Source organism: Pogoniulus pusillus, chromosome 16 (genome assembly GCF_015220805.1).
Source record: "Pogoniulus pusillus isolate bPogPus1 chromosome 16, bPogPus1.pri, whole genome shotgun sequence".
NCBI classification, from domain to species: Eukaryota; Metazoa; Chordata; class Aves; order Piciformes; family Lybiidae; genus Pogoniulus; species Pogoniulus pusillus.
In genome coordinates, this window is record NC_087279.1 from 17,007,574 (window position 1) to 17,027,664 (window position 20,091).

The 20,091-nt window shown below is 44.5% G+C and overlaps 1 protein-coding gene across 1 annotated transcript in view; it reads right to left on the bottom strand.

The window, feature by feature from the left end:
* The window catches only part of KBTBD12 (kelch repeat and BTB domain containing 12), a 63,016-nt gene that overhangs the window by 8,249 nt on the left and 34,676 nt on the right, over positions 1 to 20,091 (bottom strand). Inside the window, exon 5 of the mRNA XM_064156803.1 lies at positions 11,204 to 11,401. Within this exon, the coding sequence (XP_064012873.1) occupies positions 11,204 to 11,401 (198 nt within the window). The remainder of the gene's footprint in view (positions 1 to 11,203; positions 11,402 to 20,091) is intronic.

Here is a 20,091-nt window from a genome sequence, read left to right on the forward strand (position 1 = left end):
TAGATCATCTCCCTTATGCAATAAATTAAGCCTGAATGTTCTTTGGCATGAAGGCTGATGAAAATGAGACAATCTGAGGAAAGAAAAAAAACCCAACAACTAACACTAGAATGGAGACATTCTGTGGGTGATTGCAACACTGCAGAAAAAAGATATCATAATTAAAACATCAAAGACTCTTCCTCAGAAGCCTTGCTGTGTTTTTTCCTGACCTAGGTGACTTACAACCTTTAGTGTCCCTGTTTTCCTTTTCTGTAGGATGTTCTAACTGGTTTTGTTCCACTCTACAAATTCTGCTTTCCAGCACATGGAGTATTAGTTAACTCTTAACCCCTGGGAGATAAAAAGGGTATGTTGTTGGAATAAAGGAAGCAATCACTCCTTTAGTCTTATCTTGTTTAATGTGAAAGGAAGCAGCACCCTTTGGATAAGAAAGTTCATGTGAGGAAAAGCACTGCTCAAAATACAGTCACACTTCAGAAAAAAAATAAATTACATCCCCCTCCTTCCTTTTTAAAAGAGAAATGAGTTGAAACACCTCAATTGTTAAGGGGAAAAATAATGAAAAAAGAAAAGGCTTATTTGGTGTGCTAGTTTGAGCCTAGCTGGGATATTCTGGTGAGAAGAATTAGATGATAGGCTGTGAAAAGGAAACAATGGTGATGGCTACTTCACTCATAGGCTTGCTGAGATGGATAAGAACAAGAACACAAATATAGATAAGGGAGCTGCTCTCTGTCTCTCTTTGGGCTTCTTGGGCTGCACTTCTCTCTAACCTGCCTGGCTTATCTGCTTCCTAATCCCCCTGCCCAACCCTCCAAACTACCTTGAGCATAAGGCCAAGTCGAGGGTAAGGTAGAGGGGTGGGAAGAAGGTAGAAGGGTGGTTGGGAGCGCCTCCTGGGGACTCAGGTTTCTGGGAGGGCTGCTGTGTTTCTGTATATAGCTGTACATACTATAAATATCTGCTTGGATATTGTGCTAAGCTGCAAGTATAAAGCTTCATCCAATTTCCAACTGGCTGAGTCTAGCCTGGGTCATTTTCCAAAGTGTGTGTGGGGTAACACCCAAACCACCACATTTAGGACAATAGAAAAGGTAATGTTTTCCCAATGTCAGGTTTTGGCTTCAATTGGCTTCAATTCCAACAAACACTTCCAAGCATGAAGGTGCAAATAATTCCAGTTTTTGCCTCATTGTCTCACCTTACTTGTTTTTTTTTAAGGCAGTATCTTTGCAGCCAGTTTTATGTGCAAGAGAATAATGTGGCATCTGCAAGAGGAAAATGGCTGTGTCACACAGATTGCCTGCTTCAACAGCCACCCCACAGAACTCCTTGTCATACATAACATTATGCTGCATCACTTCCCAGACAAGCACCTTACCTAACAAAAGGATTTCACTCCTTTCCAATTGCTTCCCCCTGCCTTTTTTTCCACCTTTACAGAATGAGGGAGTATTTTTCTGCCCATTCTTGTTTAACTGTGAGAAGCTTCAAGAAACTTACTCCACACAAAGTTTTTCTGAGTAGGAATTAAACCACTTCATAATAAAAAATGATTCACATAGTACAAACCTAACTCTAATGGAGATTCTTCCCAAGCAGTAAAACAGTGTTTGTAGCTGTATGATTTATTCTTATTCAGGAAAGGAAAAGTCTAAACTAGCACAGGGAACATTAATTCCAGCATAAATTTATCCCCACGAGAAATTGTGGCATGTTAGAAGGAAGTCAAAGCTCTTTTGGTACAGTTCTGCCTTTTTGATGTACAAGTGCAGACTAAAGGCTAACACCGAACCTACAAACTCATTTTTTTTCCCTAGTGAAATAAATGAATTATACCTGAAAATGTTCAATTATAAATGCTAAATTCATATTTCATATATGCAAATATAGTGGGATGAAAGTAAAATTAAGCTTTAAATTCTCTTTTACATTCTGGTCCATAAACAAAACATATTCCCAGAAGTTTCCATGTGACATTTTTCTTTAACCCCAACAGAAATAACTAATTTTTTTTTCCAGTAATTGCTTGCCCTCCACACACACAAGTATGGTTTCTCTTCAAAAATGTTTATTTTCAAATATGATTCATGCCCCAAATAGGGCAAAGCTTCATTTTATTCTGGAAGTTTTCTCATGTCATTTGAATTAGGACCGACCATAAATCAGGACAGCTCATTCCTAGAAAGACCCCCAGTATGACTGCAGGCAACATAAATATTTCATCTGCTTTTTCTTTCCCTCTCCCTTTTTTTTTTTTAAAGTTGCATTCCATTTGTGATTTGGTTGGGAGCAGCAACAACTTTCCATGTGAATACAGCACATATTGCCACTTTTGGTCTTTTTTTGACCTTGCTTTCTCTCCTATATGGAACCGAACATTCCGATACAATGATTAGGTTTTGGGTTGGGAGGGTTAAAGGGAGGGAGGCAGATGCAGAAGAATTAAGCAATATGCTTAACAGGTAGAAAATCTATAGGTCACCCAGGACTATTAACCATGCAGCTATTACGTTTGTGAGCCAACACAAATAAATTCACTCTACTATAGACTGTTTAGTCTCCGGAGCATTGAGCTAAAAGAAACTTCAGGCTGAATTTTAGTTCACTGGAGTTAAATCTGTGGTAAGTTTGCTGAAATGTAGCCAATATTATTTTGTTTTTTTCCAGGAGCCCATTGACATAGGCTGCTATATTTGACTCCATCTTATGAATGAGGAAACAGAGTTATGGAGACAGCGAGAGCAGTTGCCAAGCCAAGAGTCATGATGCCTCTGCATCAGTGCAGGGCAGAGATACCCAGAGCTGTTTGGGCCAAGCTCACCCACCTGCTGGCTGCAGCACAACAAGTCTGACACGCTGTGATGTAGCCAGCAGTACTAAAGGAAGATTCTTCAGAGCAGAGCCAAGAACCTCAGCACAGAACTGCATTATCTGGTGGGGGTAGTGTCAGTGTCACAGCTGTCCTCCCCATGAGCTCTGTGTCCTGGGACCTCCTTAAACCAGGCTACTTGCCTGAGCTCCTGATGATGTTGGTTCTCGGATTGTCACAGCACCTTTTCCTTGCCCATTCAGAGTTTCCCAAGGTGCTCTCTTCTGACACAAAGAAGTTTACTGTTTTATCAGTCTACTCCTTCTGTGGAAGGAAGCACTTGAACATCACAACGTGCTTGCCAGATCCCCAACGGCATCCCAAATGTTTATTCAGCTGTTTCTTTCACTGGCTTCCCCAGTTCCAGTCACACAACAGCCACCCCAGAGCTGCCTTGAAGCAGTTCAGGCTCTGTTGCTGGTTTGTACCTGGTTTTGCATGCCATTATCTATACTAGAGAATATTTTTAAACGTATGGGACTAGCCTCTGCTGCTTATCTTCCTCACCACTAATAGCTGCTTTCATAATTACATGATGTGGAGTTAGGCGACTTGGGAATTCGTGTTTGTGTTGCAAAGGGATAAAAGTGCATTTAGATCATTATCACCAGATGTCCTGGCTCCTCATTTGCAGTAGGAAAATGAGTAAGTTCATCGAGTCTGTGGCCTTCAATCCCATCTGCATATGTGAGCTGCCCCTAACTCTACCAGCCTTACTAGCATAACACAGTAAACATCCCTTGTGGGGTCAAGAGCATCCATCATCTGTGCCTGTGGGCAGAAGTAGGCAGAGAATACACAGGAGAGGGAAGTTGGCTTGGCTGTTTAACATGCTGGCCAGCCTTCGCGATGTTAAGTGTCAAGCCAGCACATCCCACTAGACACAGAGAAAGCTGGGAGGCAGGTTGGGGCTTGAATTTACAACTGTGGCAGCTTACTGTTTTCAGAGCACCTGCGTGGAACAAGGTAAGATATTCACTTTTGTAGACAGGAACCTCTCTCCTCTTCCTCTGCTGTATAACTTCGGAACTGTGGTTTCATGATCTGCCCATTCACTCACAAACATATCTCTTAAAATGTTAAGGGTATATATATCTCCAAAGAATGGGATGATCTAGAGGAGGGAATTTCTAATGCAGTTCCTTCAACTCTTGTTCTTGGGACTGGTCCAGCAATGTCAGCTTTTCAAAGCTTTCCAGATTTTGTCTGTTGCTCATAGGCAAGGCCTTTTTCAGACCATCTTACAAGTCCTCCTTGTGATGCAAGTGACAGCAGGATCAGTGCTCTTGGAGCCAACGCACCATTCAGACGAGTTAAAACTGCAAATCAGGGCTAAGCACTTAGTCTCAGGCCATCCTGAGATACTGTTTCTAAATGCCTTACAAGGGGCTAATACATTATTAATAGAGGGCATAAAGCATGTTTAGACTGTACTCATGATAGGCAGTTATGAACACAATAGAAGATGCCTTACATGGCTACAAGCCATGTTTCTACACAACCTATTGACCTCTTCTGCGACTAATTAAAATGCATTTAAATATCTATTAATCATTCATTAACCCTTTGTAAGCTATAAGCGAGTCTTAGTAAGAAGCAGGACTGAATTGCTAATACCCTGCTGTCAGATACTGGGTGGAATTTAGCTCTGCAGTGGGCAGGTGCTGCTCCCTAGCAACTCCCCTGACCTGTGCTGGCCTTATCTACGGCGCCGAGTTTCCCGCTAATGAGAAGGAGCTAACTGGGCAGCCCTCCCCGGGAAGGCAGCAAGCTGGGGAGGTCTCTCCTGCTTGCTGGTTCCCGGCAGCAGTTTGGCAGCTCACGCTAGCGCTGGGGGAGAATTAGGTGAAAGGTGGAGCAGCATTTTTTTCGGGGTGGACTTGTCAGACGGGTTGAAGAGATGTGGCAGTGCCCGAGGCGCAGCACAGCGGTTGGCCACGCAGCGGTTTGTGCCGAGCGAAGCGCAGGGACCCTGAACCCCTCCCGTTGGTGGGGATATTTATTCAAACGGTAGCGACTGTGGGCAGGAGAACTTTAATTATTCATCGCTGCCCAGTAAATGCTAGCACAGGGAAACAAACAGTGCTGCAGATAGGCAGCCCGGAGTTTGCCCCTCTGCTTTATTTAGCTGGGAACATGGGAAGGTGCTGAAGAAACAGGTTTTCTTCCACTCCCTCAACCCCCAAACTTCACAAGTGCAGTATTTACTGTGCCAGACTCCTTAATATGTCTAAATTTAATTTGATTCCAGTAATGTTCCATAACCACTATAATAAAAAATAAGCACTAGAATGATTCTCCATCTAAATCACATAATGGAGGAGCCTAGGGGAACAGCCTTTATGGGAGATTAGTCAAAATAAATAACTATTAAGCTAGTCCACTGTCAGGAGAGGATGGTGTGGAGATACAAACTCATTAGCTCAGCTGGAATACAGTAATTGCTACACAGTTCTGCACTGCCGCAAGCAGCACCTCTTTTATTCCAGTGGAGAGATTGGAATTTATGTAAATGAGGAAGAGGAGGCAGAAAATTAGCCTAGGGTAAGTATATATATTTTTTTGGGGGGGTTAGAATCAGATCTTCACAGCTAGTATGAGCTAGGGCTCAGTGTCACTATCACCTATCTTGGAAAACAGCTGCAAACACTGACTTGAGACTCTCCATGCCAACTTCACCACTTCAGTGCAAATTTCATTTCTACTTGATATTAGAGAGTAAATAACAGGACTGGATCGAGCAGCTCTAGTCCCACACATGATGCTAAACTCATTCCAGAGTAGCAGGGAAGCAGTACATTTATCATCTCTGCTAGAAACCACTGCTGGAGAGAGATGGCAAAACAGTTCAGAGAAAGGCAGTTCCACACCAAGTGCCATTAGCTGGTGAAATCATAAGACATTTTAAGTGATGCACACTGCTAATAGCAGACCTGTTAAACATTTTATTACCTGCATGCTGTCCCTTTCCTTTCCACATCGGCTGATGTCACATGGGTTTACAGAGAAGATGGCATCCTAATTAAAAGCATAGAATCACAGAACCTTTTATGTTGGAAAAGGCTTTTATGATCATCGAGTCCAACCATTAACCCAGCAATGCCAAGTCTACTACTAAGCCGTATCCCTAAGTGCCACATTTACACATCTTTTAATACCTCCAGGGGTGGAGATTCCACTACTTCCCTGGGCAGCCTGTTCCAATGCTTGAAAAACATTTTAGGTGAAGATGTTGTTTCCAATTTAAACATTTACTGGCACAACTTAAGGCTATTTCCTCTTGTCCTAGCACCTATTACCTGGGGGAAAAAAAACAACTCCCACTTCTCCACAACCACCTTTCAGGGAATTGTAAAGTTACAAGGCCTCTTCTCAGCCTCTTTTTCTCCAGGGTAAGCACCAATTGCCTTAGTCACTCCTCATAAGACCTGTGCTTTACACCTTTCACCAGTTTTGTTGCCTTTCTCTGGACTTGCTCCAGCAACTCAATGTCCTTCTTGTAGTGAGGGGCTCAAAACAACACAATATTCGAGGTGCAGCCTCAGCAATGGTAGGTACAGGGAGACAATCACTTTTTTGGTCCTGCTGGCCACACTGTCACTGATACAGGTCAGGATGCATCAAATTGAAAGAAAGAAAATCAACTCTGAATTTGTATTTAATTCAGTTGGACCAGTGTCTATAACCTGAAACCAGAGCCACAATCTTCAAGCCCCCTGAACCAGACCACAGGATCTGTATTTTTGCAGCTGCAATGCCAAGTCAGTAAACATGTACCTCTGCAAGCTGACAGTGACAGCAGATGCCACATCCCCAGCAAACTGCCATGCTTGCTTTCATTATTTTCACCAGGAAAATATATTCATGCTACTCAGAAGCAGTTAAAAAGAAAGGGATGGCAGTCCAGCTGCCACTTCATAAGCCTTTAATGCTGCATACCTGAAGGACTGCTCACCACCCTGGTGGGTGAGGCACACTAATGAGGTGCTCCTGCCGCACACATGCTCAGGTTAATAGCTGTCAGCCTGCGCGGCTGTCAGGCTTTACTTCTACTTAAAGGCTTTACTTCTACTTAAAACTCGTCAAGAGGAACGTTGTACAGTCAGACGACAAAAGCTGGTTTAAAATCCATATTTAGTGCAGTAAACACAGCAGTGTGTTTCATCAGTTAATAAGAAGGTGCTTGAGTACTATGCACTGAGTCCTTCTGAGTTGATGTTCTCACTCCGTGCAAAGCTACCAACTGATGGACAAACTCAACCACTGTGAACATTTCTGAGTGTCTTGATGAGTGCTGGAATGCTGCTGACAAACGAAAGCATTCACAACATTAGGCTGCTGGAGCCAAGTGTCAGACAGAAGCAGAAACTAATCCAAACCAAGCACAAGTTATTTCTTCAGGGCACTTATGATGATTGTGAGAACATTCAATTGTCTATTAGAGGTACAACACAGAGGTCTCAGGTTTGTACCACCTAACCATAGATATCAAGCTCCCGATGTGTTTGCCTCAGGTAAGTCGTTAGAATCTCCCACATCCTGATCAAAACACAGACCATTAAGAGACAGGAGAAGCCCTCAGTGTTCTTAATTGCCTTCCAGTCTTTCAAAGCAGGTATAAAGCACTAAGCACCTGCATCACCCCGGGGAAGTGGCTGTGCTCCTCCGTATGCTGCAGATACCCTGAGGTCAGCTAATGTCTTAGTGCAGACACTCCAGATAAGTGTCTAAACTTCAGCTGAATCTATCTCCTTTCCTCCTTCACGGCCTCGACCAAGCTTCTAACTTGAGGATGTCTCAGCAAGGGAAGTCTTACAAGCTGCTTACCGACACAGCTGAACACTGGGCAGCATTCACTGCAGACTTCAGAGGAAGTTGTCTCCTGATCAAGCTTCAATATATTTTTGAGTCCACTCATCTTTTAGAGAGGCTGTGCTCTCCATTGCTGCTCTCAGTTGGTCAAGCTGACTTCCATCTAAAGACTCTAAGTAGCTGCAATTTTGCTTCTTATGACCCTGGGATTCAATTATGTCACATGGGATTCAAAAAAGATGGTAGCTGAGCAGCATTCTTCATCCAAATTTAAGGCCCTTTGAGCAGCTGACAGCTACTTCTGAACTTTGTTTATGTACAGCATCTCCAGTGTCTAATTATCCATTTAGGTCAATACTTGTGCAGAGAGAAGTACAAAGCATGGTACATATGAGTAAAATGAAGGTGCAACGATGTCCTTAGTAGGTCAGCTTTCATGCTACTGGATCAAGACTAAGTTCTAAGCAAATGTGAAGGCAAGCTGAGGCTGGGGAGTTGGGGACAGATCTATAGTATGGAGGAACTTGTTTGCAGCCCCTTATAGACATTGGCTAAGGCTTTCCATTGCAGCAGTGATTTTGGCTTATTTTTGTGCGTTTTTGAGAAGCATTCATTCTTGAATGTTCACAGCAGCCCTTTAGTGTTCAGCAGGCAAAAAACTCAGAGACTACAGCTGTGCCTTCAGCTTGTTCCAAAAACCCCACTCAGTGGAAACTAAATTATAATGTTCTGTAAAATTGGAATATCCTCTCTTGGTTGCATCCCTCACAAAAACCGAAGTGACATGCCAAGAAGCCTAAAAGACTAAAACCAAACAAGCACATTCTAAAATAACTCTATCTGCTACTAAAGCAGCATCAGCAGCACATACTGTTCTGTGAATATTGTGAAGCTGCTGAGCAGCTGTAATTGTGAAAGAGCAGAGTCGAGCCACCCTCTCCAAGTTCCAATATGACAGTAATAACCCTCTCTCGCTCCTCTCTTCGCCCCCAAAGAGAGCAGAACAGGCAAGAGCTCTTTCCAGCATGCAGAGATGATGGGGCAAGGGAGAGAGGCCAGGCTGCGTGCCTCTTTCAGTTCGGCATATGGACTCCACCCTTCTTTTTCTTGCTGATGGTAGGTAGAAGTTATGAAAACATAGAAAACCCTTTTTCTTTCATAACTTCTAAGTCACATTAAGAAGGCTGCCTCTAAGGCACAGCTTCCTCTCAACTTCTCAAATATGTGGCTACATCTGATGCACAGTTGACAGGACCTTATTTTGGCTCCCTTGTTAATAGACATCAGAACAACATCTAACGACACAATCACAGATAATTGCTTCAGAGCATAAAAAAGCACAGACAGGGGGTGAGAATTCAGGTTGCACAGGTAACTGCAAAACTGGCATTTTCTAACTTTGACTTGTTGTTTTCCAATCTAAATAATGCTTTTACTGCAGGGGAGTTCTACGCATAATTACCTAGGCTGCAATAATACAGTCAGGAATCAGGACCCCATTGAGCTGGCATTATGCAAACATACAAAAGATGGCAGTCTTCAAATCCACAAGGGGTACTTTCAATTTCTCCCAGAACTACCACTCTTTATACATGACTCAGTGACAGAACATGGTGGTATTGTACAAGGTGTTTCTATGGCACTGAAGTCAGCTTATTCAGAAAGTCTCATACCAACATGTTAGTCACCTTGAATGAAATGGCTTCATTTGCTATTGTAAATCATCATCCTTTTGATATTTGTCCCCACTAACTTTAGGATTTTCCATAACATTGCTGAGAAAAAGACAAATTTGATGGCACAACATTAGCTATGGAAAGAGTGATGTGTCATCATCAGAACTGCTGCAAGGTCATGGAACTTCCAGCAGAGATAACACAAGAGCCTGCCTGCTAGAGAGCTGCCATGCAACTGTTTTCAGGAAGCAGCTTCCTCAAACAGCAGTAAAAGCAGGGAGTAAAGGTGAGTTATGAGCCAGCTGATGAAAAACATCATTGTAAAATAACAGCAGCTTTAGTTTGCTTTACATAGAATCAACCAGTTTGGAAGAGACCTTCAAGATCATCCAGCCCTATCCAGTCAAGCAGACCATGGCACTAAGTGCCTCATCCAGGCTTTTCTTGAACACCTCCAGGGATGGTGACTCCACCACCTTCCTGGGCAGCCCATTCCAACGCCAATCACTCTCTCTGTGAAGAACTTCATCCTAACATCCAGCCTAGACCTCCCCTGGCACAACTTGAGACTGTGTCCCCTTGTTCTGTTGCTGGTTGCCTGGGAACAGAGCAAGGCAACAAGTAAAAGTCAGGCTGAAGTAGCTGGGGTTGTTTAGCCTGGAGAAGAGGAGGCTCAGGGGTGACCTCATTGCTGTCTACAATTACCTGAAGGGAGGCTGTAGCCAGGTGGGGTTGGTCTCTTCTCCCAGGCAACCAGCAACAGAACAAGAGGACAGTCTCAAGTTGTGCCAGGGGAGGTCTAGGCTGGATGTTAGGAGGAAGTTGTTGGCAGAGAGAGTGATTGGCATTGGAATGGGCTGCCCAGGGAGGTGGAGTCACTGTCCCTGGAAGTGCTCAAGAAAAGCCTGGATGAGGCACTTAGTGCCATGGTCTAGTTGACTGGCTAGAGCTGGGTGCTAGGTTGGACTGGATGATCTTGGAGGTCTCTTCCAACCTGGTTGATTCTATGAGAGGAATTGTTTGAGTAAGTTGAGGTGAGAAAAATAAATATCATTACATCACCTGGTGACACCGTGTGGCCATTCCTGGGCAACAGCAAGCCTCAGAGGACATTCATTAGTGGTGGGAGAATGCATCTATATTACTGCATTCTCCTAGAAAGGAAATTGGAGTAGCAGCTGTATGTAGCAAAAGAGTTTAAGTGTGCATGTTTTGAGACCTTTGGCATTTATGTTGAAAAAATAAGGTTAGCAGTAGTGGTGATTTATATGGAGCTATGCACAGGTGGAAGATGGACTAAAAGAAGAAAGGTAGCCGTGGGGCTAGGACTATTTAATGTCACCAGATAGGGAATTTCAGTCCTTCTGTATTGCAGTTCCCTACCCAGACTACTCACTAAGCACAAAGTTTTCAAACACTGATTATGAAAAGCATGTAAGTAAATAGGCAGCACCAGATAGCTTGGCTGAGGACAGATGGGTAGTGCCTTAATCTTCAATAAATATGTCCAAGTTCTTTCTTTCATGTCCATAGTAGTGTACTATGCTCCCAGTCTCTGTAGCTCTAGATGTAAACCCAGAATAATTCTGCTGAAATTGTGACTTATACAAGTTTATCACAGATTGGAAACATCCTGAAATTTTCATGCTTTGTTAAGGAAGAAAAGCAAAAGGGCAAACAGGATGCAATTCATATTGACATTAGGAGTCAATAGTCCAAAGGGCAGAATCATCTCTGTGGTTACAGGGCATGCCAGTGCCACCTGATGGGGTTGGGCAGCCATCAGGTCAGCCTGTGTAAAGTAGAAGTTATTTCAACAGTATTAAACTCATTTTAGTACCTGCTCCACGAAATCCTCCACAGAGGTACAGTTTCCCGTCCACGGAGCCTGCACTGCTGCAGTTTGTTCGTAAAGAGAGGAGGGGAGAAGGCATAGCAGGTCCATCCCTCCAAAAATCTCCATCAGGGTTATAGATCTCCACTGCATCAAGACATTTCCGTGTCTGTCCTCTGTCTTGACCGAGGCATCCAATACCTCCTGCAAGAGATAGGTAAGGTGAAGCATGGCAGTCCCAGGTTGTGCTGAAAAACACACTGCTAGCTGCAGCATTTTTTTTCTCCTGCATGTTCTCATCTCCTCTCTTTTTTTCTTCTTTTTGCCTTTTGCAGCTCCAGAAGTTTATTAGAAAGCAAATTCAACGCAGAACTTACTGGACATTCTCTACAGACATCCAAGCAAGATCCTCTCTGAACTCTTATTCTATCAAAAGAAGGACAAGTAGCATGCCTTCAAAAAGCAAAGGTAATGTCTCTTGTTTTCTGCCTATGTAGTAGAAACTGTCATAACTACTTTTTCCTCTGTGAGGGACAAATTGCTTTATCATTAGGTTACAACAGATCAAAAACTATTTTCCAATTGCTGTGAGTGGATTTGACTCTTAGGTTAACCAACAGACTTGTGGATGTGTTAGTTAGCTGTCTTCAACAACAGAAAAAGGTGACAGACATTTCTTAAAGGAAATCAACTTGGAGAAACACCTGTTCAACGTGCAGGAGTGCCAGAGTTGTTTGTGACAGGCCCTGCTGCTAAGGGCTTAGTTAGGATGCTTAGTGCCAGTACGATCAAAACAGATACATGCTGTTTGCTGGGACACATTGCAACAGGCTGCAGACACACCTGAGATCTCCATGGATGCTGGAAACACTGTCCACTGAAACTGCAGTGTAAATGTTGCCTTTCCAAACCCTTGCCAGCGATGAAAACAAAGATTTTGAATCCACAGCCTTTGGTTCTCAAGAATTAATATGCTGACATACACCACCCCCCCACCATCCCCCCCAAGGTTTTCCATCTGTGCCAGTGGACACAATACCCCGTAACGAGCACTAATGGCGTGCTGAAGGGCTCCTTTTGTGCGTGTGTATGTCACCACTTTTAAATACCAAGTGACTGCAATAAGCAAGCGGTTTCCACATGAAGGCTGGCTTTCCAGATACACGTGTAGGACTGCTCAGTTGTGAAAACCCAAAGTGCATTGTAGGCGTGTAATTATGCTTTTGCATATGCAAAGGGAAAGGACTGCAAGTGTCACCTGCGCAAGGCTGCCGCAGCTGCTGCTAAAATACATTGCCCCTCGTGCTGCTGAGCCTCTCTGTCAGAGAAACGAGCCCCCAGCTCTCAAAGCTTTGCTTGCACGTGGGTTTCCATCTACCTCTTAACTATGGGCTGTATTATTTTTTGGTGCCTTCTCCAAAGGTATTTAAGAGGCAACTACACGTCAGTGGGGACCACAATGTTCCAAATTGGCTACCACTGTGCTCCTGATTTGTATTTTAATCAGTTAAAGATGAGTTATCCCTGCATCAGAGCAGCAAAATTAGAAGCAAATTCCTAGTCCTGTCACCAGCAGGAAGTTTCCTCCAGCTGAATTTAGCAGCATTTGATTTGGTTCAATGTTTGAATTTGAAAACCTTTCCTGGGTTTGTTTTTTAGCTCCTTTCCCATGCCCAGTGTATCTTTACTTGCCCTAATACCTTAACAGCAAGGTCCTAGCAGTTAGCATTATGTTTCACAAGGCTACCATACAAATGCCTTTATTACCTATAACAACCCCAGCTAAGGGGCATTTGCTCTGATGGGCTCTTCCCCTGAAGCTTGATTCACCTAAGAGAGCTGAAGGAGAGAGTGATGGTGGTCACAGAACTCTGCTGATCATTTCCATGCCAAGATGGGAGTTGTATGCATCACCACACTGAGCCGCTCTCATGAGTCTCCTGAGCTATTCCTTAAGGCTCTATGTAAACAAAAAAACTAATCCCAGAATTCAAACATGTACTCACTGTGGTGTTCTTTATGCCAGGAGTATTGCCCTCTCCTAGGCAGTATTATCCACTGCTCTTTGCTGGCTTATGAGGAAGGTTCCACTCCAGGGACAGAACACCATCCTTCTAAACTTATTAAGAAACCTTTTTAAGAGCTAATCAGGTTTGGTTTGTAGTTTTCTCGACTGATAAGGCTATTTCATTGATGACTTTTCACATAGTCTTTCTGATTCTTTATCATCTTTTGGCAGAATCCCAGAGACAATTTGCTGCCTGGGTATGTGCAGTCTACAGAAAGCAGTGTAATGTAGAAAGAGAGAGTCAAAGCAGTTTTAACTGAGGACTAATAACATTAAAGCTACTCACAGACGAATCTGATCTGTTTGAAAGATGCTTATGCTTTATGGTGCCAAAGACAGACTGCTGCTGGTTGTCAAGCTAGCTTTGTTTAAAGTTAGCCCAGGTGTTACTGCACACCACTGAAGAATATGTATTCACCCATACGTCTTAACATGGCGAATGAAAGAGCATCTTGTTCAGAGCAATGAATGGTACCAGTTAGGGAATGCATGCAGCACGTCAGAGCCAAACAATAGCTTAGCTGATTGCCTCAATGTTTCAGGGAGGAGGAAATGGACAAAATGCCTCAGAATTCCTCTAGAAGTACAATTGCTTTTCATTTCTTAGTGCATTTCAATTGTAATTTTCTAAATCGAGCAACACTGGGACATGGTAATGTCAGAAAGAGCGGAAACGACCAGGTACAAGAAGCGATACAGCAGTCAGCACAAAAACATCACAACCATAACCAGTAAGTGAAGGCATTCAGCTGCCAACCCAGGAACTGCACCACCAAAGGTTCTTCCTGGACAGCTACTAGACAAGCATTTTTGTGACCTGTTGGAGCATCTTTTCAAAAGGTTCAGAGCTATCACGTATTTCCAAGCATTTATGAAACCTTCATTGAATAGCTCAAGCAACTGAAATTTAATCACTTCTAATTCTGCCATTATCAGAGAGAGTCCTGAGGGCACAAAAGATCTCCATTTTATTTACAATCTGCACAGCCCTTTCAGCTAAATCCAATTTCACGTTCAATTTACAACAAGTGCAAAGCTAAGTTCTCAGCAAACAGAAGTTAAGAAAGAAAAATCAGAGGGGAATAAAGTTTCATTTTCAAGCTTAGCTAAGTAGTATTCTGAGAAACAAGAAATCAAGATTTGCAATCTCCTCTTCTAAAGCAATGCTAACACTGGAATATTTCTAACAAAGGATATTAGACTCTACCAGCACTGCTTTACTGCTCCCCAGATGCAGTAGCTGAGAAACATTCCTGGGAGACAAGAGTCTGGTGTCTCAAACCTGTTCCCAAAGAACTGAATGTACAAATCCATTTAAACAAACAAAACAAAACAAAACAAAAAAAAAAAAAAAATCAAAATTCTCAAATTTAAGTCAATTTACATCTGCAACAGAGTGGAAGCATCTCACATTTACCACATTATACTTCACCTACAATGTATTTATCATGCAAAGCTTCAAATTGACAGAAAAAAAGGAACTTGCCGTGTCAGGTAACTCAGGCTGTGTTGTGCTTTGTCATGCCTGACTCCAGATTATCTTGTCCCACTGCCTTCCTCAGCTAGATTTATGAGACCATCAGGATTACAAGTGGAGACTTAGAGAATCACAGTTAAGACTGTGAAGACTGTCTTTATTTCACATTCTCTGGGCAGAGCAGCTGAACAACTGAATTCATGCTCTGCTCCTACAGGGGAGACTACAAAAATGAGGGTGACCTCTAAGAAGCTAAGGCAGAGTGCAGCGAAGAGGGCAGAAGGATTTGGGTCATTTCAGGGAGACTCTTGGGCCAAGTGACCCTCCAGGAGTGCATGGTTCTGTGCTTGCAATTTTACTTAAATCACTCAGAATTACAGATGGGATCACTCAAATATGAGCTACGGTGGGACCCTCCTGGGACTCCCAGCAGGTGTGCAATGAGCAGCAACTGCTATGTCCTTGCCCACAGTCTAGAATAGGTGCTGTAGAGAATCCTTTGCTGAGCTACATTTGTCTATCTCATCATAGAATCAACCAGGTCAGATGATCAACCAGGTCATCCACTCCAACCTATCACTTAGCCCTAGCCAATAAACTAGACCATGGCACTAAGTGCCTCATCCAGGCTTTGCTTCAACACACCTCCAGGCACAGCGACTCCACCACCTCCCTGGGCAGCCCATTCCAATGCCAATCACTCTCTCTGGCAACAACTGCCTCCTAACATCCAGCCTATACTGCCTCTGGCACGACTCAAGACTCTGTCCCCTTGTTCTGTTGCTGGTTGCCTGAGAGAAGAGACCAAACCCCCACTTGGCTACAACCTCACGCGCAGAGCAAGTGAATTCAGGACTACCTGGCTTAGATCTCTGCATAAAATCCAATTACTCATCCTTTGTGCTGAAAGAGATGGAGCTCTCACTGGCAATTTTGAGCATTTCTGTCATTTTCACATTCATCACATGAGAGGATTTAATCCCAGAACTCAGCCTCACTCCCAGTCCCTACCCCTTACAAATGCACACTTCTAACACCTTAAGCATTTTACATGACATGCCTTTCCTAGGAGATATTTCATATGCCACTGAAGGACTAAAACAAAGCCAGCAGAGGCACCTTTGTGTTCCCAAACCCATTAATGCTTGAGAGCTTTCCGTATCACGCTTGGATGATTCTGCAATCAAATATACTTTCAAGGGCACTCTGTAAGCAGTGGTTCTAATGGACTTTAAATTTAGCATGAAGCTCCATTAGTAAAATAAATATATAAATAGAATGCAAGGATCTTTATTAAGTAATCAGGATAGAAAAGACAAGCCTTTGATGCAAGAAGGCAAAGCAGGGTAGGTGATGCAATTAGCATGAGTTCAGAATTTCAATGAGGGAGGGTTCTCTGCCCTGCTGCACTCACATGCTGCTCAGAGCTGGCTGAAGGCAAAACATATTGCTGCTGCCTCCCCGTTACCCCATGCTCATTTGGAAAGACTGAATGCCATTTCAATCATATCAGTGCTCATAACAGAGCACCCTTCCAGCACTCGAAAGGCAAACGCCTGCAATGGCTGTGAAGTGGTCAAGAGTCACTGGCAATCATTAGTTCAGTGGGTGCAGGGGAATTAAGTGCCTTAGGTAAATCTACATATGTCTAGAGCAGCGAGACTCACTTGGATGAGTTTCAAGGGATAGGCAGCATTCCTATCTACACATACCTGTGCCACTGATACACATCCAGATAGGTTTTGAATGCAGGCAATGGTGCTGAGTAATTGCACTTTCAAGTCTTATCTACACCAAGCTCTTATGCAGCTAAGTCCAGGATGGGCAATTCCCCACCCCTCCCAGGATACCCCCAGACCAAGTTTGTATTGCTCACTACACAGAGAGGATGGCTGACCAAAATGACACTTACAAAGTGGTTGATGGTCCAGATAGGACTGAAAACAGCTCAGGCACTCCACTGAAAGAAGCAGGTGATGGTGACACCTGAATGTCAAGCTTCATACCTTTTAATTTGGTTGCCCCACTAAGAAACAGCTGAAATTAGACATGAGCTAGCGTCTCTCAGCCAAGGCAATGTATCAGGGAGCAACAAGAGCATAGCTGCTTCCAAGGGGAAGTGGACTTAGGGTATCAGCTTACCAACAGGGCACAGCGCAGAAGAACCAGAAGCAGGCAACTGCAGAGGATCCTACCAGCAGTTCTCAAGGCTGCTGCTCCTGGGCCTGTGCTTAAATGGTGCTCCTCAGCCTATGGGCAGAGGGTGTGGGTGGGAGTCCCAGGTGATGCTGCTCAGGATCATCAAGACCTATTAACGCCTTCAAGGCACTAACACTTTATCATACAATGAAGTCCTCTGATCACAATACTGAGCAACCTGTGTTCTTATTGGGGCCTCTTTGAATTTTTATCAAAGCAATCTGGGGAAAAAAAAAAGGTATAGTTACCAACAAGCAGATGAATTCTAAGTTTTGTCTCTGGTAAAATAAGTCACTATGAAATTGATCTCTGGAAGGCACAGTGGCTTTACCAGTGCTAATCTCTCCTGTACCGTTTCCCTTTCATAGAATCAACCAGGTTGGAAGAGACCTCCAAGATCATCCAGTCCAACCTAGCACACAGCCCTATCCAATCAACTAGACCATGGCACTAAGTGCCTCATCCAGGCTTTTCTTGAAGACCCCCGGGGACGGTGCCTCCACCACCTCCCTGGGCAGCCCATTCCAATGGGAAATCACTCTCTCTGTGAAGAACTTCTTCCTAATATTATTACTCTTTAACAGCACTCAAGCTGATAGTCTCAGCACTGAGGTTGCTCTCTCTCTCTCTGCAAGGCAGGGCTGCATAGCTGCTTTCTTGGACCAAAAAACCCAAAATAGAGCAATAAAGCTAGCCCTGGCAGGCACTTCCAAAGATCATAGAATCAGTCAGGGTTGGAAGGGACCACAAGGATCACCTAGTTCCAGCCTCCCTGCCATGGGCTGGACACCCTACCCTAGATCAGACTGGCCACAGCCTCATCCAACCTGGCCTTAAACACCTCCAGGGACGAGGCCTCTACCACCTCCCTGGGCAACCCATTCCAGGCTTTCACCACTCTCATGCTCAACAACTTCCTCCTCACATCCAGCCTGAACCTACCCATCTCCAGCTTTGCTCCGTTCTGTGGCGAATAGTCCTAAAGGGCATAAAATGGGCTTAAGCATGTCCTGTCTTATTTACCTGCCGGTCTGCATTGCAGCCAGAGGCGGGAAAACAGGACAGAGAAACCCAGGCAGCCCGGTCTGGTTTGATCCGGTTGCCAGAGAGGGGTTCCATGGGGCCCGCGCCCCTGTGGCGTGCAAGGCGAATGCGCCCCCATTTTTGGAAGAGAACAGCCTGTGGGCTCTGCCATTTTTGGGTCTATTTGGGTGATTGCCAGAGGTGATTGAGTGGTTGTGTGGCCAACGAGACCATCAGCCTCGGCCATTATCCTGTAAAAGGGGGTGAGCAGGTGAACACAGGGCTTGCGTGTTGGTTCGTTCCCCGCTCACCTGCCGCTCGCCCGCCTGTCACCTCAGCCGCCTCAAGCTGCCTCAAGCCGCCTCAAGCTGCCTCAGCCGCCTCAGCCGCCTCAGCCCGCAGCTGATGCCACTTTGCAGCCCACATGGAATTCGCCACAGCACTTCTGTTGGATATTTTCCTGCCTATGTGTTGGGCCACAGACATTGGGACTAGTGAGTATTCTCCATTCTTTGTTCAGGTTGCTAAAGGATTTTAATCAGCCTCACAACTACAGCTGTCTACAACTACCTGAGGGGTGGTTGTGGCCAGGGGGAGGTTGCTCTCTTCTCTCAGGTGGCCAGCACCAGAACGAGAGGACACAGCCTCAGGCTGTGCCAGGGGAAATTTAGGCTGGAGGTGAGGAGAAAGTTCTTCACTGAGAGAGTCATTGGACACTGGAATGGGCTGCCCGGGGAGGTGGTGGAGTCACCGTCCCTGGAGCTGTTCAAGGCAGGATTGGACGTGGCACTTGGTGCCATGGTCTAGCCTTGAGCCCTGTGGTAAAGGGTTGGACTTGATGATCTGTGAGGTCTCTTCCAACCCTGATGATACTGTGATACTGTGATACAAGCGGCGAATGAAGCCGCCGGACTCTAGCAGAGTCACTTTCTGAAACCTTTCAAAATGCCATTGTGCACAGACCTTCTGTGACATAGCTCTGCTCCCGCATCCAAGAACTGGTGTGGAGAGCTGTAGATAAGTTTAGGGGAATTATTTTGTGCATATTAATAAATTATTTAATAACTTTTAAATTGGCCTCACTGCATTTGACCCCAAACTCAGATTTCAGCTAGTCCCCTTCATAACACATTCCCCCTAGGTGAAACTGAGAAGCATTGCCATTCTTTATTAACACAGATGAGGCAATGCAACTTGCTTGTACAACACTGGTCAGGGCCACACCTTGAGTACTGTGTCCAGTTCTGGGCCCCTCAGTTCAAGAGAGACATTGAGGTACTGGAACATGTCCAGAGAATGGCGACGAAGCTGGTGAGGGGCCTGGAGCACAGCCCTGTGAGGAGAGGCTGTGGGAGCTGGGGGTGTGCAGCCTGGAGAAGAGGAGGCTCAGGACAGACCTCATTGCTGTCTGCAACTGCCTGAAGGGAGGCTGTAGCCAGGTGGGGTTGGTCTCCTCTTCCAGGCACCCAGCAACAGAACAAGGGGACACAGTCTCAAGTTGTGCCAGGGGAGGTCTAGGCTGGATGTTAGGAGGAAGTTGTTGGCAGAGAGAGTGATTGGCATTGGAATGGGCTGCCCAGGGATGTGGTGGAGGCACCGTCCCTGGAGGTGTTCAAGAAAAATCTGGATGAGGCACTTAGTGCCATGGTCTAGTTGATTGGCTAGGGCTGGGTGGTAGGTTGGACTTGATGATCCTGGAGGTCTCTTCCAACCTGGTTGAGTCTATTCTACTGTATTCCATTCTATTTTATTCTATTCCAAGACTTGAGGGTAACAGATTAATTAGAGGCAGGGCTGAAAACGTAAGTGATTGACTTCCTAAACACAGTTGGCACTTCAGTTTCATCTCCTTCTTTTTTCCTTTAATGCCTTGTTCTCATTTCCCTTCATAACCATGGAGTAGGGAGCATTTCTGACTCCATTTATCAGACCAAATTTCTACCTTTTTTGTTCCTCCCTGCACACAAGCACCCTGGAGGCTGTTGCACAGGTATAACAGAGCACAGTCTCTCTGCCCACAACCTGCTACTTGTCAGAAGTCCAAAGTATGTTTATAAATAGACATGTTTATTTTAGAAGAAGGTGTTATTCAAATACACAGCTAACAGCCATGAAAGCTACAATGTC